At 36.4% G+C, this 23,543-nt stretch overlaps 3 protein-coding genes across 5 annotated transcripts; 1 reads left to right on the top strand and 2 right to left on the bottom strand.

Moving 5' to 3' along the window:
- Window positions 1-483: 483 nt before the first annotated feature.
- Window positions 484-2,590, bottom strand: LOC131357386 (uncharacterized). Of its 3 annotated transcripts, none has more exons than XM_058396354.1 (3): window positions 2,236-2,590; window positions 1,493-1,641; window positions 484-1,224 (listed from the first exon to the last, which is right to left on the bottom strand). In XM_058396354.1, the coding sequence occupies exons 2-3, from the start codon at window positions 1,608-1,610 to the stop codon at window positions 752-754; spliced, it is 591 nt and encodes a 196-aa protein (XP_058252337.1). In that variant the 5' UTR covers window positions 1,611-1,641; window positions 2,236-2,590; the 3' UTR covers window positions 484-751. The 3 variants fall into 3 exon arrangements, with proteins under 3 accessions (XP_058252337.1, XP_058252335.1, XP_058252336.1); XM_058396352.1 differs by having other exon boundaries at window positions 486-1,398; window positions 2,236-2,578; XM_058396353.1 differs by having other exon boundaries at window positions 490-1,374; window positions 2,236-2,398.
- A 1,513-nt stretch (window positions 2,591-4,103) lies between these two features.
- Window positions 4,104-14,576, bottom strand: sh3bgrl (SH3 domain binding glutamate-rich protein like). The gene is made up of 4 exons (XM_058396357.1): window positions 14,422-14,576; window positions 6,048-6,233; window positions 5,803-5,883; window positions 4,104-4,490 (listed from the first exon to the last, which is right to left on the bottom strand). The coding sequence occupies exons 1-4, from the start codon at window positions 14,464-14,466 to the stop codon at window positions 4,455-4,457; spliced, it is 348 nt and encodes a 115-aa protein (XP_058252340.1). The 5' UTR covers window positions 14,467-14,576; the 3' UTR covers window positions 4,104-4,454.
- Window positions 14,577-17,413: 2,837 nt separating this feature from the next.
- On the top strand, window positions 17,414-23,319 carry hmgn6 (high mobility group nucleosome binding domain 6). Its single transcript, XM_058396358.1, has 6 exons — window positions 17,414-17,572; window positions 18,557-18,589; window positions 18,766-18,795; window positions 18,877-18,924; window positions 19,451-19,573; window positions 22,416-23,319. The coding sequence occupies exons 1-6, from the start codon at window positions 17,558-17,560 to the stop codon at window positions 22,461-22,463; spliced, it is 297 nt and encodes a 98-aa protein (XP_058252341.1). The 5' UTR covers window positions 17,414-17,557; the 3' UTR covers window positions 22,464-23,319.
- Window positions 23,320-23,543: the final 224 nt, after the last annotated feature.

Below are 23,543 nucleotides of genomic sequence, written 5' to 3'. Positions count from 1 at the left end.
ATTTTGGAATATGTTGATGGGTTTTGCTATTGTTACGTGAATATTTAATTAAAAAATTCTAAGAATCACACCATGTAAATATTAAGTTAAGGAATCTTAACACTATCCATTTGTGTATATATTTTCTGCATACATGAAAAAAGGTGGCAGCAATAGGCTGTACATTAAAACTGTACAAAAATTGTTTTTGTATTTAAAAATAATAATAATTAAATCCAGCAAATTTCTTTGCAAAGTTTAAATATAAAAGATACAAAAAAAGAAATGTTAAGAGTACTAACATGGCCTGCATCCATTCAGGAAAGAAACTTGCATAATATAGGAAGAGGAAGACAGCTGGTCTCCCATATCCTGATTCAGTTAGAAAACTTACAGAATGTGCAATCATACTTCCTCAGCAGAAAACCCACTGTGTGTTTGAAACAAAAATTGTTTATTAGATTTATGTTACTGCAAAAGTGTTTGTGACTTCATGTAACATAATGACAACGAATAATATTTTGGGACCACATATTTTGTCTCTGAAAAAGCACACAGTTCATAAAATGAACAATACTCATAAAAGGGCAGTTGATAAATGTAATGACGCAGGAATTGCTATGCTTCTGTGATACCTATTTGCTATAATCAATGCAAAATGCAAAATTAAGGATTTTATTATACTCATTCTTGTATATTTGTGTGTATGTTTGCGTATATAAGTTTTCTTCTCCCACTCACAGATACATAAAGTGCCTATAGGCTTTATGGGCTATTCTGCATTGGAAATGCGCAGTACTGGGGAGCTGAAGTTGGAGCTGGCCTGTTGACTGACAGCTCCCTGACTTTGTCTAGTCTCTGGCTCCAGACTTGAGTCCATGTTTAGTGGTTGGCTGAGGTGAATAAGGCTCTTCTGCTGAAAGGGATGGAGAAGACTGCAATCTGGTGAAGATCCAGGATATGTCAGCCTCTCCTGCAAATACTGGCTATAAACTTCTTGAAGCTTCTTGTCCAGGTAACCGTTGAGCATGGAGTTAGTTGGTGGCCCCCCATTGAGCATAATGCTGCTATCCATGACAAGGTAGCCATCATCAGGGATGTCATCCTGCTTGAGAGGCACTGATGCTGGTATGAAATGATGCTGCAGGGGGACAGAGTTAATCGGGTCTGAGATGTGCCATTCTCGTGGTTTTGTTGAAAGAGGATAAACCTGCTTGCTGTCTGTGATTGTATTCAGTTGCAGGTCTAAGGACAGATTGTCAAAGATAGCATTAGACTCCTCAGGTTGACTCAGGCTTACATAGGGCTTTTCATCATGATTTGAGATGTAGAGATCAGATCTGTGGTGAGGAGATTTGGACTCAGAGAGTTTCTGCACAGGCCTGACAACTGATCCTGGCACGAGAGATGATAGTGTGTCTGTTAAGGTATATTACAAGGAAGCATTTTATGACAATAGTGTATGTGCTCTTTGTTAAAATTTGTTCTTTTAGAGAGATAGAACAGGACTCACCTTTAAACTGTGTAAAAACACCATCAGCAGAAGAAGAGAATGATGTGCATGTAATGTCTGATGAACACACAGCCTCCTCTCTGATGTTTAACATGAGTATGAAGCTCTCCCCCAACATTTCTAATCAAACCTCTGACTACAACAGAACACTGTGCCAAAGTAGCAATAACGTTAGCATAAAAGCAAAGCAGTAGAGATGTAACATTATTTAAAGTCAAGAAATTCTGCAAAGAATAATGTATGTAATATAGCTATGCACATCACTTTATTTTCTTGCAAATCCATATTTTACCTCTTTAAGGTAATGTAGCACACAAGTAAATTACACATCTTGTAGGTGTTAATGACATTTTCTCTATTGTTTTCTAACATAGAAAATATAATCATAAAATATAAACAACTGATTTACAGCAGCAGACCATGTGTTGGATTAAATAGTTTATTTACTGGAGTCTTGTCATAATTTCTGATCCTTTAAAATGCTAAAAACAAAACTAACTAACAAGAGTCACTGAATGGAAGTTCTGGCAATCTAACTGTAGATATTTAAGATCATAGTAATCAATTTTAACCAGATTATTGCATTATAAAGTTTGAGAATAGCATGTTTTAATTAATATATTCACTGGAGCTATTTCCATATTGTTGGCACACCTAAAAATAGAGATTACCCAGTTACCCAATCTAATACAAACCAACTTCAGTCCCTGCATATGACAGCATTAAAAAGACTAGCTGCTTACCGAAGTAATAAAGGTTTTACAAGGGTTTGGATTCAAGCACTACAGGTATATCCAAGAGTAAGATGGCGTACTGATGGTGAATCCTTTGTTAGATTTTTCTCAAAAACCAAACCTACTGTATATCCATACATGCACTTTCTGGTATCTGAAAGAGGAATTACTGCTTAGTTCCCGGAGATCATGCTTTGAGTGAAAATTGTGGCAGGTTACGAAACAAGCAGATCCCTTATTTTGCATCGAGTGAAAAAAAAAATCTTCCAGATTTAAGTAACTTCTTTTTATAGAGTGTTATTTCCATGCAGGCATGACTGCAAATCATTTACCTATAAAGATTTAATACAATACTGCCATGTCATATGAATGATCAAACCCACAACCTTGATCATGAGCCATTTAGAAAAGAAAAAAAAGAAAATATAAATAAGAAACTGCAAGAAAATCTACAGAGAATAATGGCATAACAGAGAAAGAAAATTACCAAGAAGCAAGAATAATTATGGAATATATGAAAAAATATTAATTAGACATTGTTGTTAAGCTCATCCACAATACATTGCTTAAAATGACTTTCAACAACTACAGTTTAGCTGTATTACATACACTGTTCACTTTATTAGGATCACCAGTACACCTGAGCACATTCATGCAGTTATCTAATCAGAAAATTTTTGCAGATATAGAAATTGGACAGTGGAAGACTGAAAAAATGTGATTTTTTTTCTAGTCTTTAATCGTCTAGTCTGGGTGAGTATGTGTCCATGACAGCCTCAGATTCCTGTTCCTGGTTGACAGAATTGGAAAGCAATGTGTTCTTTTGCTGATCCACCTCAAGGTTTTGTGTACCTTACCGTATACCCTTCCTGGCAGTTTGAATCTCACTGTTTTCATCTGACATCTCTTATCAACATTGTGTTTTCACCCACAGAACTGTTACTCACTCAATATATTTATTCTTTTTTTTTTAAACACCAGACTGTGCAAACTCTATACACTGTTGTGTGTGAATTTCCCAGTCTCTGAAATACTCATATCGGTCTTGTACCATTATCCATGATACCACTCAAAGTTAAAGGGATCATACTTTTTCATAATACTTCCGTTGTGATCATTAACTGATGCTCTTGGCCTGTATCTGCAGAACTTTTTACATGGTGCTGCTGCCATATGATTGGCATGAACATGTAGGTGTAATAAAATGGACAGTGAGTGTCTACCTTGGCTTATATGAAAAACCTACATATAGATAAGTTTTGCTAATAGAAAGAAAAATAAAATTAAACATTTTTATTTAAAACAATGCTTTATTGACCTGCCCCCTTCAATAATACAATTCTTCAAAATGTTTTTGGCATATTTTCTATTTGCTCATAAAATAGAAAAAAATGTACACTATTAAGACACTCTGAGAATGAGTTAAAGGTACACTAAGTAATACTTATGCTGAACAATACATAATAACAAAGACTGCAGTTGGTATTAAGACCTCACATACGAAATGGGGCATAAACTACCTTAAAAGACACACATTACTGACATACTGAGACTTCATTACCCTTTCATTACCAACAGACTCTTGATTCTGAGGAAGCTACTAAGAAATTACTAATTTTGTACAAGAAATGAAACTAAACCCAACACTGAATCTTTATATTGTCATACTTTGTGTACCTTTAAATGGTCTCCAATCTCAAACACTGAAATACAAAAACACATCTTTGACACAAAATAGCGAGCTCAAAGCTAAAGCACTAGTGACTACACTTTATGCTAACAGAGACTAGAAAAAATGTTTACTACCTAATGTAGCCCTTTAACATTATTTAACAGGGAATATTTTTTTAAACTCAAACATGAATTTACAGTAATAATTTTGATGAATTCTAAGTGCAATCTGTGATAAAATGCAGCCACTAATCAATCACTTGCTTATGGCACATCATAAATGAATACCACCATACAAATGTATACAACAAAAAAGACAGTGGAATTCTTTTCCAACTTCACAATCAGAGGATGGCAGGTAAGTAATTCCAACAAATAGTAAAGAGCCATCCACAGTTGTAAGACCTTCTCACAGTCTGTAAGATACAGGATCAGGTAATACCTGAATGGGTTATCTAATTTGATTGGGAGATTGATGAGTAATATGAAGATGTAAAATCATAGACTTGAAACAAGGTTGAAAACAAAATAGTAGCAGTTAATTGAAAATGCGGTGGCTACTGCTGCTCTTTTTTGGCTAGAGCCTCTGCTTCCTGAAAATAAGCAAATACAGTATTTTAGTTTAAGCAAAGCAACAATAACCTAAAGATATTTTAAGGTTTAGCCATAACATTGCTGCTATTCAGAAACATGAATCAAACAGACAACTTCTGCAAATGATTTCATATACAGTCAACTCTATTATTGGCACCCTTCAAGCAAATGGCCAAGAAAGGTTGTATAAAAGAAACTTTACACAGAATAATTAAAATTTCTTACTTAAGCAAATATAGAAAAATTTGGCCCTTGTCAAATTTGCTCAACCTTGCCCATTTTTTCTGCTTCTAACACATCAAATTTAGGGCAGAATGTTCACTTGCTGCCTAATATATCCCACCCACTAACAGGTACCATGATAAGAAGATAATCAGTGTTATTCTCTTCACCTGTCATTGGTCATATTGTTATGCCTGATTGGTGTAGTCATTTCACAAATCACTTGCATAAAGTAGACAAAAGTCTAAAGTATTCACCAGGTTCTAATCAGCACCACTACAATATTTATAGCATTAAACCAAAAAATATACAGCATCTCCATTTATTCATTCACTGCACACAATTTTGCACACAATGTTTATAATGTATGCCAATACAATACTCTAGCCTGTAGGTAAATATTTTGAGATACATCAGCAACATTTATAACCATCACTGAATTGGGAGCATAATCTATTTATACTGGGCAAGTAAACAGGTTAGGTAAAAGGTAAAATGGGTATGTCCAGTGTGCAATTACAGATGCATTCAAAGTACATTATTAAAATCAAAATGACCTTTATATCGACCAATAAAATATCCTGCTCCTTCAACAGTGGTTAAAAGCTTTATCATGGTGGTTTATGAGGGGGAATACAAATAAAATGTGTACATTCCGACCCACCCAGTTCAGTTCTTCAAAAGGCAGCTAGAGGAGGCTATAGCATCAAAAGGGAGCTTTACCTTGGAAAACTATTCATCAGGATCCAGATTATGGCACTGACTTTAGATCAGTTATTATGAGAGGGGAGATTGAGCTAGACATTTGGAACAAAGCCAGTGATTCTAGACACACTCAGGCATACTGCTGGCCTTTAGTGGGGCAGCTTAATTAACACCGAGGCTGCTGGGAATTTGACAGAGCCATTACTCTGCAGGGTTGCACCCGGCTTGCCAAATCCAATAGGGTGGCCAGACTCTGTGCCGTTATTGTTATTTGCTTGAGTCAGATTCCATTGTGTGTGGTTTGTTAATCATATGCAAGGTGGGAATAAAGAGCCCTTTTTACAGTTCTGTTCATATCATTCATATTCAGCCCGAAATGCATACCTTAGAACCGGGGGGAGCAGTCAAGCCTAGAAAAGCATACACAGCATTCTCTTCTCGTGCATCAAAGAAGGCCTCATAGTTCTGTGGGAAGGGAGAAGTTTCAAATTACACGAAAGCATGAGACAAGAATCAAGAATCTGTTCAAAGATCCAAAGAAAATGAATGCGTAATATCACATATTATCTGCTGCAGCACAGACAACCCCAGATTAGCACACTAAAACAGTGATTGGAAAAAGGACTGACCCCACAGTATCTCTCCTCGTTGAAAATTTGAGGTGGGAGAGGATTCCCTGTGGCTGGTCGGGAATCTACTGGTACATTTTCCCTCATCCATTTCCTGTTCTCTTCATTGGCTGCAATGTCACATTCCTCAAAATCAATCTTATTGGCTGCCAGGAACCCCATGACATCCTGTTGCTGTTTCTTGATCTAATAGGGAAGACAAGGAATGAAGATCAGGCCAAGGCCATTATGATGAGTGACTGACCTCAGTGCTGTTGTAATCAAAACAAGGCGTTCCTTTGTTTAAAATACACAGAGCAAAACGTTTTGTTTATCTCACTTTTCTCTAACATCTGTTTACTTTCCGTACTTAAAGTCTCTTCTGAAAATCCATATAACACCTTCATAGGTCTAGAGGAGTCCACTTTACTGATATAGAAATAAAAATGTGTTGGATTGGTAGTCAGCTTTTAAAAGTTCACAGAACAAATGTAGTCTTTCAGAAGAGCTACTAAAATTAGCATGTGCGTAGCATATGTTGTTGACCAACCATGACTGAGAGAACAGTTCCCTAGAATGAAAATACAACACAGCAGCATGGACTGATCTACCAAAATGATGTGTTAAACAAAATAGTGATCCCGATAGCTTTTCCACCTCTAGGTCTCATTTATCAGGAGCTTAATGTGTACTGTTCCCCATTCAACCAATTACTATAAACTACTTAGATGCAGCAGTTAGATACACTTAATTCATATCAATATCAACATTATGTTGCCAGTTATACACTATATGGCCAAAGGCATGTAGATAACTGACCATCATACCCATGTGTGGACCTTACCCAAATTGTTGCCATAAAGTTGGAGTTACACAGTTGCCTAGAATGAATTTGTCTGCTGCAAAATTTCCCCTTCACTGAAACTAAGGAGCTGAAGCCTGCATAGCAATACTGATGTGCACAAAGTGAGGTGTATGAAGACATGGTTTGCTGAGTCTAGGGTGTAGAAGAATTTGAGTGGCCTCAAAAAAGTGTGAACTCTTACAAATATTGTAACATGTATGCTGTTCAGTGGTCTCCGAGGTTACCCAGCTACGGCTGATGAGATCCCACTTTGTGTCCGAGTAGCATGCCACATGGCATTCCTCTTATTCCAGAGCCACTGGAGATACAGGAGATTGCTGTGAAAGTACCATAGAGACCATGGAAATAGCTTTGAACTGCAATTGTCACAATTAGTTTAACAAGTTCAAGTATCCATCATTGAACATTTGCTAAATTCAATGGAAAAACTATAATGAATATAGGGTTTATGCTTTTGTTCATATTCATAAATTGCTTAAAAACTGCCCTTGGCTATGTATTGTACAGTTATCAATTGCCCTATATGGTGCAATGATAAGGATGGAACCCTTTGAGTCTGGTTCTTCTCAAGGTTTCTTCCTAATATCCTCTCAGGGAGTTTTCCTTGCTGTTGTTGCCTCTTACTTGCTCATTAGGAATAAATATAAATTTACATTTAAAATAGTTTAAATTTTATTCTATTTTTTTTTTTTATTCCTTTAAAGCTGCTTTCTGACAATGTCCACTGTAAAAAAGAACTTTACAAATAACATTAAATTGAGTGTGTTGGACACTGACTTGGGGTTTGAGACCTCTCTTCTTCCTTGTCAAAATTTAAACTCCTCCCAGCTTCTCCCAGGCTTTCAGGCTTCTCCCAAGAATGTGCTTAGTCCACAGTCAACACTGAGAATCGATGAACAAGCAGTGGCCACAAGATGCATAGGAAGATCCCGTTCTAATAAATCCAAGCCTTGAACTTGCCCAACATCCCTGACTTGTCTACTATGAGCAACAATCAGTGTTCCTCCATGGAGGTTTTGTTTGACTCAATATCCTTTACAGAGCTGTTCACAGGCTTCTTTGTCAGACACAGCAAACTGGCACCGATCCACCACTATACCACATTTGAGCACAAGGGATTTAGACTTCTTGTGGGTTAAGCTCATCATTGCCCATGCAATGAGGTGCTCAAGTCCCCACAGAATACATCTACATGCGGGAGGTCTTACTTCTGACTGTCAGATCATCCATGAGTGCTCTTATAGGTAGTTGTCAGATCTCAGACTTGGTTACAGGTTGCCTGCTTTCCACCTCAGCTGACTTCACTACCATGTTCATTGCTAGGGAGAAGAGGACATCTGAATACATCCTGTGACATCTGTGAAATCTGATGACACTTTTAGGCTCAAGTCTGTTTAATAATCCAGGATATCGTTGCTGATGTTACTTGGGACATGGTGGTGTTCCAGGGCGACACTGTTCTCACTTGTCTTTTTTGTTTTTCTAAGCATTCCTGGGTGGGTATATACACACACAGACACCAATCGGGCATAACATTATGACCAGTAACAGGTGAGGTAAATAACATTGATTATATCCTCATCATGGTACCTGTTAGTGGGTGGGATATATTAGGCAGCAAGTGAACATTCTGTCCTCAAACTTGATGTTAGAAGCAGGAAAAATGGGCAAGCATAAGGATTTGAGCGAGTGATTGTGATGGCTAGATGACTAGATCAAAGCATCTCCAAAACTGCAGCTCTTGTGGGGTGTTCCCGGTCTGCAGTGGTCAGTATCTATCAAAAGTGGTCCAAGGAAGGTACAGTGGTAAACCAGCGACAGGGCCATGGGTATTTTACACTTTTAAATATTCTTAAATTAAATATTTTATTATATAAATCATTATTATATAAATCTACACAGAATAGCTAATAAAATTTTGTTAATAATAATCAGCTAATAGCAGAATATTTAATAATAAAAAAAAAAATTAAAAATAAAGAGTGAAAATCTTATGACTGCAAAAGTATCCATCCTCAGTGCTGTGTAATATCTAAATAAATTGCATAATTAGCCTAGCTAAAAGCAGTCCATATGTGTATTGTGTGATCTAATCATAAATACACCTGTACCTCAAAGGCCCCAGAAAATATTCACAACAAACCGCATCATGAAGCCCAAGGAGCTATAAAACAGGTTCAGGGCACAATTCTGCAAAAATATCAATCAAGGTTTGGTTATAAATTTGTCTGGGGAGAACCCATTAAATCCACTATTTAAAAAAATGTAAAGAGTATGGCACAACCGTGAGTCTGCTTAGAGGAGGCTGTCCACCAAAAGTCACTAATCTAGAAAGGAGTGTATTAATTTTTTTGCACTTTCAGATGTTAGACACATTGTGGAAATGAAATGGAAAATTAAAATTTTAGGTTCTAATACATGCACACATAGAAAAATACATGCATACATAGGTACATAACACAAACAATAACCTGATCAGATAACTTTGGCTGACAGCCTTTCCTTTCAGGCAAAAAGAAGGCAGCTCTGATGAGAAGTAGAGAAGAATGACCCTAGAAGGGGAGACTGAAACCACCAGATCTTTTGGGACTAGGCTAAAGGAGGGAGGAGTCAGTTTAACACAAACCAAATAAGGCCTGCTGTAGGGAGGTTAGCAATATCCTGCTTCTAAATAACTGAATGCCACCAGAGACATGTAGTGTGAGCAGGATAACAGCATTCAGTGAGGTTCAACCATTTGAACAATCTACTGGAATGGGGTTCATAAGTAGTTTCAATATGCAGATACATAAGCATGACAACACAAAAAAGTGTTTCTGCTACAAAAAAAAGCTTCATTTGTTACAAATCTGCTACTTTGAACTGAAAATTGCAAAGTCTATTTGCCTTTTGCAAAAAGCATGTCATGAGTTGAGAGCACTCAGGATACACTAAATGACAGCAGTGTTTTTCCTTGGATGGTTATGGAATGTCTGGAAATGAGTTGCAGCATGAACTCAGCAGTTGTTGCGCAAGTTCAAGCACTCCTTTGAGAGTGTAAGAGGATAGCAGCCTTCCACCTTCAGTTCAGGCTTTGGGTACAACCACTCACAAAATGATCCATTTTACTTATTCCAAGGTGAATCCAGGGCCCAAGGCCCATATTTAATTTCACCATTTTGTAGCCCAGTGTATAATATGAGCTGTTATAACATGTCTCCTTGTCCATATTTCCTCTTGAACATGAGTAGCAATAAACAATCACCACAACTTCCCTGTTATTTCTTACAGCATGCAGCATACTGGAAGCCAAGGGAGATAAGGGCTTAAATATATTAAGCATAAATATTTAAACACCAAAACAAACCATGCAATATAAAAATTCCATCCTTAGCTGTTGCATATGTCTAATTCCAAATGGTAAGCACTATTCTGACAGAGCTTTTCTATCTACTAAACCAAGAGTGCAATTTAAATTACCCTAATCTTACAATGTTAATGATTGATTAAGGTCATGACTGCTCCCACAGAACAGTGGTTTGTCTGTTTACTGTAACCATCGTCAATATCATATAAGATAACAGTAGGCATTTTGATATGCTTTAATTTCAGTATTTGCTCTGGCTGAGACACTTATTCTGCCTGTGTCATCTGTTCAACTTGTACAGGAAAAAAAACTGAACCAATATCAATAAAGCCTCTGTAATGGCCTGCAGTATTGACCCTCTATACTTTTAAGTCTCTGTATCAATAACAGGAAAAAAAAGACTCAATCATTATCAAAGTGTTGAGTGAATACATGTGTTCGTCATACAAATTTACAGTATATGGTGGTGGTTGGTTTAACAGTACCCACAGAGTGTTAGAAAAGAAAATTCCAGAGAGCCAACCTGGTCAATCCACTAAATTGACAGCCATTCTTATAATCAGTCTATCCAGTGTTACCCACACGAGGATGGGTTCCTCTCAAGGTTTTTTCTTATATCGTCCCAGGGAGTTTTCCTATCCACTGTCACCAAAGGCTTGCTCATTATGGATATTTATACACTTTAAATTTATATCCTGAATTTATACATTTCTGTAAAGCTCCTTTGTGACAATGTGCCATTGTTAAAAGTGCTATAAAATGAAATTCAAATGAAATGAAATTTACTGCATTATGCAAATCACTGTGACTGACACAGATAGTGAGTACCCGCTCACTTTTAGCTACTGTCAGCTAGTCAGTCAGCAGTACCCATGCATAAACCAAAGAGTGACAGTGATAGCTAATAACAAAAAATTATGGAGAAAATTCTCTCACTAGTCACTAAATCATAAATATGTTAGCATGACTAGTTTACAAATACAGACTGCACAATGAAGATAAATTATGTATAAAATAACAGTGCACGTTCCTGTATTTCTCCCCGACTCAAAAATCACTCAAAGAATATTTTTCATTCTGTAGGTAACTGACTCCTCATTCACAACAAGCTTCACCAAAGCTACTGACTACCCAAGGATTCAAGCAATACCACTAGTCGATGGGTTGTCATGTGACAATATTCTGTAAATTGTGGATTTTTCAGGAAGATAACAAAGGAAAATGCAAATTGTTGCTCAGTTACTGAGGTTAAGCAATATACCAAACAGACATAACACAACAACACAATCTTGAGAGTGTCAGGATTAAAAGTATTACATTTTTGCAATATTTGGTGAAACATTAGATTTCTTTCCTGGCACTTCCTAATTTATGTCTAAAATCAAATTCTGTGCATAATCAAAAGGAGTAAAACCTTCTTAAACATCCACTATAAGTGTAGATAGTAATAAATAGTAGTTATGGTTACAGTTTAACATTAACAATAAGTATATGTAATTCTACATTAGAATGTTTGCAGATTACTGTATGAGTACAGCCACATATGCACTAGCAATGCATTGATATAATTTAAAGTTTCATATATAACCTCTCAGGGGAACCAGGAATTTTAAGAGTGTTCCTAGGAACTCATCACTGCATCACTGTAGTGTGGTGAGCATAGCACATTTCATGACCTTAGAACAAAGTTTTATGCTGAACAACTGTTTAAAAGTATAATAACTGAAAGCCAAACACTCATATGCTAGTATAATCAGGTGCATTCTTGCTATTCTTACTGCATATTTACCAGTACAATATTCACATATTTACATACATATTCTTCATATCAATGTTCCATTTAGATAACAAAGAATGACACCTTTGTTATTTGACATTTACATTAGTTCTGACCACATTCAGTTACTGGACAGAACACTTCCTCTTCCTTTAACTGTATTTAACTGAATATGATTATATTCAATGACAAGTACATTTAAGTTTAGTGTTCATCTTTGCAAGAATTTAGCTCAGATCAGCCTTACTTTTAAGGTTGCTTGACCTGCTTTAGTATAAAACAATACAATATTTTACATTATATACATTATAACTCAGTTTAGAGTTGACTACTATACAGAAGATACATTTATTTACACACAAGACTCCCACTGTTTTGTTTGCGGGTTTGTTTCATAGTCTTTGGCATTATATTGTAGCTTTTTAAGCCTTGTGTTGGTATATTTTTTTAATAATTATTATATTCCGTTATATTACTGCATAAAGCTGCTAAATCTACATAATCATCTAGAAGCCTCTCCATTTGACATTCCATTTGACAAACCCAAAAACAGTAGTAACAATTGTGTAATCAAAGCAATTTTTGTTCATTTAGAAAGTGTTTTTTTACTATTATACAGTCATTTAAACCTACTAAGTAGCTAGCTTGCTAATTAGCTAACACAACAAAGTAGGTCATGTCAGATGCCAAATAGATGGCTTGTAAATTTTGCCTAAAAGCAAATTGACTGAGACATATGCATAAGCAAATGTGAATTTACATACGCCTCACCAAGCAGAATTAGAAACATGCTTTTTTGTTTAATTTGTTTTAGTCATGGCTGCCGAAATAAGTAGCCAAAAATAATGTCAAACTAACTTCTTTAATTCAAATCATGGTAAGCCTGTACTCCAACAAAAGCTTATACACCGAACAGAGCAAGGTTTTAAATAATGTAACCACTCTGAAACTGAAACAACCGTGGTTCTATAGATGAAGCTTAGCTGTAATTAATAAGTCCATTTTGGTGTACTGTTCTTGGTATTCCCATGATGTAATTGGTAGGTACACAAACAAAAATGCTGACAGGGCAACTCCAGATCTATCCTAATGCTACAGAATTGATTCAATTTAACCATAGCACTTGGTTCCCATTATCATGCGTGTGAATTTGTTCTGGGTTAGCACAAACTGTTACTGCATACATTTTGCATGCATATTGTATACATGAGAGTTATTAGTAAAGGCCATTAAGATGAGAGCTGATGAACAATGCATAATGGAAAGCATCATACAGTATCATACAGTATCATCATACAGTACTATAAAGCCCATGTTTAAATCAATAAATGCTTATTTTAGTAACACAGTCGACAATGTTAGTATGCTACAATGAGGGCTATATTAAAGTAAAGGTTTTCTATTAAAATTTCTCATGTGGTTCTTTTATACAGGTTCCTTGAACTATTATTACTGTTCACACAGCATGTCCATAAATGGCCAATTTGAAAAACAAATCAGGTGACGCATGCAAGGGTCAAATTTCATCCAATCTATTCATTCATGTCCTGATTGCCATGTTTTGACAGTGGGCCTCACAAAACTCCCATTTGGTCAACTCTAAAAGGTGTGTCTTAATGTTACATAACTTCAGTCGTTTTAGCTTAACACGATTAACTGACCAAACTACGAGGAGCTAGCTAAACTCATCACGTCTGAAGCCTAGAATAGCAGGTCATTGTAGTATATCAATATGTATAATAGTACATACTTTCAATTGGTTTATTATTTTTAAGCATTTGACATATGGAAATCCCTCGATGTTAAACCTCCATATATCTAATTATTGCTATTATACCATGCCATCATATTGTGATCAGAGGTGGCAATCATGACCACGTCGAAAGGATGAGAAAGCAGTTCTATCACTGCACACACACACACACACAAAAAGCTGCTACAACGCCATATTTAAAGCGGCATAACAGCTTCATTGCCATTACAGCATATAAACTGTGATACATAGCCACTTTGACAGATCAGGAAGTGGCTGCATCACTATGTATCTCTTCAGTGCCATATATAGAGCTATTTATCTCGCGACTTCCTGTACTGTTCAGAAAGAAAATTAGCCTCATCTAGCCTCAACAGCATCCTGTTCTACATCTATTAAAAAAAAAATATATATATATATATATAAACGTGTTCATGCTTTACGATGAATAAAAGAAAAACTGTAAATATTTGAAAATCAGCCACTCTGTGCAGCTGAACGGTCCTGGAAAGATTTTCAGATTTTTGAGCTGCAACCTGATATCATGCATGGACGCTAGCTGCTGGTTCACATGCACAGCTTTCAAGTATTGCTAGTAAAGGATCAAGTTCCTTTCACCAATTGGCATCATTAATACACGACTTTGAAGCTTACTGAGGTTGATCCGGATGACGACGCGATGTAAACTTTGATCACCATCGTGCTCGAAATTCTTCGCGACGTGGAAAACAGAGATGGCTTGGGCTGCTGAAATGTGACGGAGTGCGTCCTTTCCTTCTCAAAACTGTAGACCAGTGTTCTTGCCTACGGAAGAGTATGTATGACTTACCAACTTCCCCGCCCTCTCTCTCTCTCTCTCTCTCTCTCTCGCACGCACGCACACCCACCCACCACTCCCCCTCTGCTAACAACGCCGGAACAATACACTGTTAACATGTCAAAAACAGTACACAACAAGCTATATTAAACCTACAAATTACTGCAGTCTTTAAAACACATGCATAATCTAGATTTAATGCTTTACATAGGACTGTCTGGTTCACGCTGAAACTAACTAACTAACTAACTAGATAGATAGATAGATAGATAGATAGATAGATAGATACACATAAATGTGTTTGAGTTTATTGCTTGGCCAAAGTAGACACATTGATTTTTTTAAACATTAGAATTGATTTAAATGGTACTTTGTTTGATTTCCCCATTTTCTTTAGCTGATGATCCAAATACTACAGGTTCCCGTCCCTGGTCCGGCACAATTTAGTGATTTCCATGCTTCCAACACACTTGTTTTTTCTCAGAATTGTAGCAGCAACACAACCTTCTGCACCACCACGACAAACTGGCATTGTCACAGTGAAGACTTAACAAAGCTGATGACTAAATATGTTAGTAAATCACACTTATATTTTAACTGAGAATTTAGCTGATATAAGAATTCAACTGAACTGAAGCATCATATTATTTTATATCAGATAATGTTGCCAAACTCTTGTTATCCAGTCAGACTACTATATGGATACGATATAACTGCGATTACTGCATCACATACACTATTTTTTTAACAGAAATGATTATAATAGTAAGGCAGTTAGAATTCTCAGCCCTACAGTTCCATCCAAAGGTAATAGAATGGCAAGGGCATTTTTTTTGTTTGTTTTTGCTTTACACTGAAGACATTTGGATTTAAGATCAAAAGATGAATGAGAAATTACAGCTTTTGTCTTCTGATATTTACTAGATGTGTTTATTATATAGATGTGTTAAACACTTTAGAACATGGAACTTTTTATAACCCACCCGTTTTTCAAGCAATCACTGTTACCCAGGTCTGCTCTATTAGATTTAGTGTCTTAAAAATTAATAGCTCTGTATGTTTACTCTTGGTTTGAGCCCTGGGTTTCGCCTATGAAAGGAGAAACCAGCATGAAGATCAGAGAGCTGTCTGTGTGGTAAAAAAGCAGCCATTTTGAAGCTAAGGGCAAATCCATCAGAGCTATTCCACAAGCATTGTGCATAACCAATATAACAATATGCAATCTCCTGAAAAAGAAAGAAACCACTGGTGTTTTAATAAGCAGACAGACAGCAAATGGATCAGCCAAGAAAAGCAACAGTAGTTGATGACAAGCATTATGAGATCTGTGAAGAAAAACCACAAAATAACAGTCAGTCACATCACCAACAACTTCCACAGGGTTGAAGTGGACACAATACGAAGAAGACTTTGAATGCAGAAAAACAGTCATACCACAAGATGCAAACCACTCATCAGAAGTAAGAATTGAAAGATCGGATTGGAATTTGCAAAGAAATACAGAGCTGAACCACAAGCATTCCAAAGCCTTTAGATTAGCCTCTACCAGATCTAGATATGCTACACAACATTGTCTTGCTTGGTGTTGAACTTAAGAACTACAGAATTACACTGGATGCAGTTCTTACTTCTGATGCATGGATTGCATCTTGTGGTATGCCATCAATGGGTGTTTTCAGACCTGTAAATATGTGCTTTACTCCAAAATGGGGGACTACAAAGTTGCATTTTCTCCTTGGCTCTGTTTGCTTTTGCATACTGCATTTTCAAAGTCACCAAAATGTGTTTATACAAGACACACGCGAGTAAACTTTTCTCTCGTTGGTCAAAGACCTCTTTATGTTCCGGGGTTCTGCTCATAATGGTCAACAATCATGGTAGATAATCAACAGCCACACAAGCTTATTGTGGCTTTCTTTTTAGCTGCATTCATAATAATTTATCATCTTGAGCAGGAACTGAGGATTCGTCTAAACAACATTGTTTCAATTCACCTGTTTCAGAGAAGAGTAATTATACATCATTTCAAATTGAGGAGACATGTTTTGTTTTTTAATTGCCATGACCTGGTCACCCAAAATCTAAAAAAACATGTTAACCCACCATTTATGTTAGCTTACCAAACATGAAACTACTCAAATGCTAAACAAGAATTTGTCACTTTTAGGCCATTTTAGCCAACATTCCAAGTAGTGTAATAAACTTAAAAAATATAGCTGCTTAGTAATTTCATGTTAAAACATGTTATATAACACAAATGCAATACTGTTGCCAGGGCGGATAACTACTCCAGGTAAAGCGCTGCATTGCTCTCACGGTGTTTTATTTAGTTTTAAACGTCTTCCCAGAGACTGGACAAGTTAGCGAGGGCGAATGATGCCACCTACAGGCGTCTTCACAGTCCCTCACACAATAAGTGTCTTTTTTTCCCCCGCTGTGAATTTGGTCAAAGAAAAAGACCGGCATGAATGCACAGGGTGAGGAGGGCGCCATTTTGGACCTAGGCTAAATATAAAGCACGGTGTAAAGCTATAGGAAGCCTTGCAATCGAATGGCTCTCGAAACAAGTCAGGCTTCCCTTAAATATCGGATGAATACAATGGAAGGGGACTATAAACTTATAAAATAAGTCGCCCTTTGTGGAACTAAGAAGGTGGAACTGATTAAGTGAACCACTTAGTGACTTTCTTCTTTCCTACTCTGCTGTAACTAGCTTTTGGCGCGTATGAGGAAAATACCGGCTGCGTTCTTCTTCTTCTTCGTACGCGGGTCTCTCTTCCCTGTGCTGATTGGTGGCAGCGGACATCAATCACCTCTTAGCCGCTCCCCTCCCCCCATTCAGCCACTAGCTGTAATGTTCCTGTGTGTTTACTACTGTATTTAGGATAAGGACACGGTCACGTATATGTTCTGAGTCCTCCACCAAAAGTCTTGCATTTAGTCATTTTTAAAGACACCTTTTAGGAGTCCACCATGCCCAAAAGAAAGGTATGTAAGTCCACTGTTTCTGTTTATAGTTTAACTTGAAAACAGTGAAGGAGTTAGCTATTAATGTCTTGCTGTTTATTGTAAAGCTATGTACACAAGACTTGGCTTGAAGTAAATTCCCTTTGTTTGCAAAATATCTAATTTTCCTAAGTATTTTCAGCAGTTTTACAAAGTGCTGCAGTATAAATCTACCAAAATTTCCATTATTTTCGAGAGTGCACCAGTATTCAGTTTCTCCAGCAGCCTTGCTCGGTGGAGTCTGAAATCTAGTTTTGGTCTCCATGCTGGTAAACCTCAAGCAGCCATGCTTTTACAGTTCACTGTGAAAATGGCTCGAGAACAAACGCTGTATTTTATCGCCTTAAACCTCTAAATGGGCTTCAATAGGTGTCGAAAAATGGCGCGTGAAATTTCTTTTCAGTTGCACTCGACAAGGTCTACTTTAATGGCGGCGAAAAGATATATTTGTTGTTTTTTCCCTTTGTTCGTGCTGCCAGATGGCTGCAATTGCGGTCATTTGACGGCAGATGGCGCCTTGGATTTTCGTGTCGGCCCCTCCCCCAGGGCTGGGAGTCGAGCGCAAAAGAAGATTCTCCGATTCCAGGCTTTGGGTACTTAAGAGTCGACTCTGAAGCTTTGTGGTCGATTCTGCAAAAAAATAAATAAATAAAATGATTCAACTTAACTACACACAGCTCCTCAGGACGTAGATTATGTTGGGAATTCAAAGCATTACCGTTAATATAGTTAATATTAATATAAATTATAATTCTTAAAGCAGTGGACTAAATGGTAACATCAGCTGGTGTACTGTTTACTAAATTGATAAGATCAATTTGATGCTGAATATATAGACATATAAATTAAGTAGCAGGTGGTCAGCATGCTATGTTTATATGTCAATGACTATTATTATTGTTATTATGCCTCATAGTTTGTTATTTTAATCATGCTCATCATGTATGTTTTTTTTATCTTTTTCAGCAACAGGGTGCTGAGGGTGATGCAAAGGAAGAGGTATGTAAAAAAAAAAAAAAAAAAACCTTATTCTGCTTACATTCTCCAGTAAATATACATCCAAGCTTCTAGTTCCATTTGGTTAAGTTTTTTTTTAATATATGTATTTGTTCATATAAATTAAACGTTATCAAGTAATTGGTCATGTAGATTTGATGTTCTTTCTGCCTTTTCAGCCTCAGAGAAGATCTGCACGGTTATCTGCAGTAAGTCACCAATAACATTTACTGGAGTATTTTAATCCATTTTTGGTGGGCAGTTTGTAGTTAACTGTGTTTATTTCACAGAGGCCGGCTCCTCCCAAACCTGAACCAAAGGCAAAAAAGCCAGCTAAGGTAAATACAAGTTTTAATACAAGTTTTCAGTAATTTATGCACTTCCTCAGAAGGCAAGATGGCACTGGATGATTACTTGTAGGAAAAAACAGCAGCATTACACACTGAATTGTGAAGTGTAAGTTTAAATGTAAATTTGCCCATGCTGAGATTATCCTGGGGCAGATTTAGGTGGGATTAGGTGTTTCGTAGTACTCAGCAAAAGCAGTAACCCAGAAATTCCCATGTATCACAGAATTTTGGTCAGTTCTTACCATATGTTTATGATTGATAGGAACAGTGAAGTTTGATAGCTTTATCTTGTTTACTTAACTACTTCTACATGAAACTTTGGGGGGCATCTGTGGGCCCTTAAAAGATTTTTGAAATTGTATTTAAAATATTAAACATTTTAGTATGTATTGAATTATCCTGAAGTTGAGTGCTCAGGTTATTTTATTTTTTAAATGTGTTCCCCTGTCTCCTGTGGAATCCAGTTTTGGAATTACTGAATGCTGAAAATATGTTGCAATTTTTTCCCTGACAGAAAGACAAAGTGGTTAAAGACAAGAAAGAGGACAAAAAGAACAAGGGGAAGGCTAAGGAGTCTACAGAGCCAGAGGCCAATGAAGAGAACCACTCAGAGAACGGAGAAGCCAAGAGCAATGCGGTATATATCGCACATACATTTCTTTTATCCATTAGAAGTTTAACTGAAATTTAATGATCATGATGTTTCTGATTTCATGATGACAAATCAATACTAGCTCTATTAGCATTCTAACGTACTGGGAAACATCTTTACTTGAGGATGACAATTTGACAAAATTATATCATGATAAAGTATGCAGTTTGTTTGCATGTTACTGATTAATATTGCATTGTGGGTACTTCTGCATCTGTCATAAAACTCATCAACCAGTTAAAAGATCTAGTTATTACTCTGAAAAATATAATGAAACTAAAACAAATATAAATTATATATTTGTAATAATGGTAAGAATAATTTACAATTCCAATTATATAAAGAATTAATAGTTTATTATACAATATAAAATATGCACTTTCTGGTGTCTGATTTTCTTTTTTTTAAAAGTCACTTAATCTAATATTTCTTTGCACAACCTTTTACTTTGATTATGATATGTAGTCAACATGCCATTGTTTTGATATGCAATGTCGCAACTTTTACCTTCATCCAGAGTTGATGATGGGAGAGTCGGACCACTGTGTAAAGTCTTCTCCAGCACAATGCAAAAACTTTAATATGGTTACGGTCTGGACTCTGTGTTGACCAGTCCATATGTGAAAATGATGTCTCATGCTCCTTGAAACACTCTTTCCATTTGAGTCCAATGATTCCTGGCATAGTCATCTTGGAATATGCCCATGTCATCAGGGAAGAAAATATCAGTTGATAGGGGAGAAACTTGGTCTTTCAATATATTCAGGTAGTCAGCTGACCTCATTTTTGGGCACATAACATTGCTGAACCTAGACCTGTCCAATTTAAGCAACCACAAATCATAACACTGCCCCCACAGGTTGTACAGAAGGCACTAGACATGATGGTGCATCACTTCATCTGCCTCTTTTCTTAGCCTGATGTACCCATCACTCTGGAACAGGGCAAATTTGGACTCATCAGACTACATGACCCTTTCACATTGCTCTAGAGTCTATAATCTTGATGCTCCTTAGCAAATTGAAGCCTTTTTTTCCAATTAACCTCACTGATCAGTGGTTTTCTTAAGCACAGTGGTTTTGAATTCATCGAGTTCTCTTCACATTGATTGTGTGGACATGCTCTTACCTTAATCATCACACATAGCTGTAAATTCTGCTGTATGTTTTCTACAATCTGATTTCACCAAATGTTCAAGTGATCACTGTCATTCAGGGTTATTTTTCCAAACACGTTTCTGTTTTTGAAAATGGCAATTCTTCAATATCATTCTAGGTCTTAATAATTTAATTAATTTTAATGTGTTGAACATATCTTAACCAAATTTTAGTAGTTTCAGCAGTGTTCTTAGTTCTTCTCAGAGTCACATCTTTTTCACCACCACAGGATATGTCTCAGGATATGGTTATAGTTAAATACAAGTTATTTAACTATAACCATATCCTGAGACATATCCTGTGGTGGTGAAAAAGATGTGACTCTGAGAAGAACTAATGCATATTAATCACTGTATTAATTATTCAGTGGAAGGTCCTTATTCACTTGCTTAGTTAAATCCAAGTGGTGTTTTTTTGGCCAGGCAGTATATAATATAATGTATTATAATTTATATGATGATATGTAGAAAATGTAATCAAATTTGTAATTGAATATTTTCTATTCAGAATCAATTAAACTTGAAAGGTTTAAATATAACTTTATTATCTTGGTCATTTATAAACAATGTACAATTATATACTCAATAAGGTACAACTGAGCTGTGAAAACACAAATAAATAAATTATTAAATAAATCAATAAATAAAGCTGCATGCAGCCAAACACCTCAGGGGCACCAGGTAGACAAATGAGTACATGAACACTTGGGTGTTTAAACCTGTTTTTTAGTAGAAGCGGCCAAATTTCACTAAACCTGGTGTGTGCCATTTAGGCCCATGCACTTTTTTGCCAATGAAGAAAAGCATTGCAGAGATGTCAACTTTTCTTTTATGGCACCTTCAAGGGTGAATTTGTGGGTACACCGCGGCCCTATTATTCAGCCTGGCAACTAGCCTTAACAAGTCCTAAATACAATGGTCCAAAGAGGTAATGCACAAATCCTCCTTGTGTTATAACTCAAGGAGGAGATGGTTACATGTAACAAAATCACAGATAAATAAAACACTGACATAGATCTACATACTGACATAGAATCTCTGTTGACATAGAGATTTGATAAGTTCCCAGAGAGAATCCTTGACTTTATTGAGTTAATAATATGATGTTTTTTCCTTTTTAAAAATACAATACATAGGATTCCTGAAGCGATTCAGGGTGAATAAGCTCTACTGAATAAGCAAAACTCTAGGACAAACGGTTCAAAAGTTCTAAGCAAAAATGTACCTTAAAGGTTGGCTTGTGGTGCTACAAAAATGAATGGATTGACTTCAAATTTCAGGCCTGGTTACTTTGAACCGTCCTCCATCAATGTACCAAATTTCATACAAATTCTCTAAGGGGTTCTGTGGTCTGCCATAGACTCCCAGAGGAGTAATAATAATTGTGAATTATTTCATAGAAGGATCACACAAATTATTGGACTAGATTCAACTCATAATTGTGCAAACTACATCAATGTACATCACCAGTGAAATGCAGTTAGCATCTAACCAGATACCACCATTGTGGTATATACAATAATTAACACTAATACAAAAGATACTCTAAGACAGATGTATATACCCAGATGCAATGATTTCTGTTAAGATAAAGGTAGAGCAAATTATTTTGAGGAAGAAGTCATTTCTATATGTGATGAACCCTAACCCATGAACATCTCTTTTTCTCAGGTTGAGGAGACTCCAGCAGAAAATAAGGACGAGGCAAAGTCTGAGTAGCACCACTGCCTCAACGCAGCTGTCTCTCCCTGTTCAGTTCCCATTTTTTTTCCACCCATCAAAAAGCGCTCTCACTCATGCTGTTGCCCCTCTCTTCAAGGCATATTGTTAACAGAGGAATATTTTTATCAATGATTTTATAAGTATCAGTACAGATTTTTAGCACAAACTAAAGCTGAATGCGGCATACCTTGCAGATTTACAGCAGTAAAATTTAGTTTCTGCAAGATGAACACACTAAAATCCTTTTTTTAAAATGTCATTTTGTGAGTGTTGACAGCTTGTTTGGTCTAGTAAGTGCATAAACGCTTCTACAGTTTTGAGTGCTTATCCTGTGGGTTTTGCCCCTCCTTCCCTCCCCCTCTTTATTTTTCTTTTCCTCTTTTACCCTGCACACCTGCCACCTTTCCTACCCCCTATTCTGAACTATATTCCTATATAACAAGTGATTTTATTTTTTGGCTGTCCTTTTTTTTTCTTTTTTTTTTTCCCCTTTTCTTTTTTTTAAGGAAAACCTTATATGTGCAGTGAGTCTACTTGCTTTTGTCTCGTGTACTAGATTTTTTTTCACTTCAGTGTAATTGTTCTTAGGATGGACAAAACAGGAAAAAAAAACATCTGAAAAACATTCCAGGGCAGAGATACATGGCCTGATCTTTTTTGACCTACCCTGCATTAGTTCAAAAACAATATTTTATCAAGAGCAGCTCATCCAAGACTATGCTGTTATGTGAAATTTTCTAAATGATGACAATTTTTTAGGATGAAATTCTAATCTTTACTGAAGTTTTCAGGTATTCCTGTACCCTAGCTGACGTTCTGGATGTCTCTTAATAAATGAAAATCTTCGAATTTTCCTCAGCTTGCTTCTCTGCATGAATGTCCATATGTTGATTCTAGTAAGTGATTTATTCAAGAGAGCTTGTGCCTTTAAAAAGGCATTGCATTGTAACTTCCTGTTTGTTTCATTTAGGTATTGGATTGTGTTTGTTTCTTGCTGATAAGAAGCCAATTTAGCCTTTAATAATTCCGATCTCTAAGTATAAAAGAAAAGGTGTTGGGGATTGCACACCTACTTGA

This window comes from Hemibagrus wyckioides, linkage group LG08, assembly GCF_019097595.1.
Source record: "Hemibagrus wyckioides isolate EC202008001 linkage group LG08, SWU_Hwy_1.0, whole genome shotgun sequence".
Classification (NCBI taxonomy): domain Eukaryota; kingdom Metazoa; phylum Chordata; class Actinopteri; order Siluriformes; family Bagridae; genus Hemibagrus; species Hemibagrus wyckioides.
Note: the sequence above shows the minus strand (reverse complement) of the source record. Positions and strands in the feature narration are given on the sequence as shown.

Coding starts and splice junctions, on each gene's coding strand:
- LOC131357386 (XM_058396352.1), bottom strand. CDS start 1,610: ATGTTGGGGGAGAGCTTCATACTCATGTTAAACATCAGAGAGGAGGCT. Junction 1,399..1,492: donor TGTTTTTACACAGTTTAAAG/GTGAGTCCTGTT, acceptor ATACCTTAACAG/ACACACTATCATCTCTCGTG.
- sh3bgrl (XM_058396357.1), bottom strand. CDS start 14,466: ATGGTGATCAAAGTTTACATCGCGTCGTCATCCGGATCAACCTCA. Junction 5,884..6,047: donor ACGAGGAGAGATACTGTGGG/GTCAGTCCTTTT, acceptor CCCTTCCCACAG/AACTATGAGGCCTTCTTTGA. Junction 4,491..5,802: donor CTGCTCCCCCCGGTTCTAAG/GTATGCATTTCG, acceptor GCTTATTTTCAG/GAAGCAGAGGCTCTAGCCAA.
- hmgn6 (XM_058396358.1), top strand. Junction 18,590..18,765: donor AGGGTGATGCAAAGGAAGAG/GTATGTAAAAAA, acceptor CTGCCTTTTCAG/CCTCAGAGAAGATCTGCACG. Junction 18,925..19,450: donor AGGCAAAAAAGCCAGCTAAG/GTAAATACAAGT, acceptor TTTCCCTGACAG/AAAGACAAAGTGGTTAAAGA.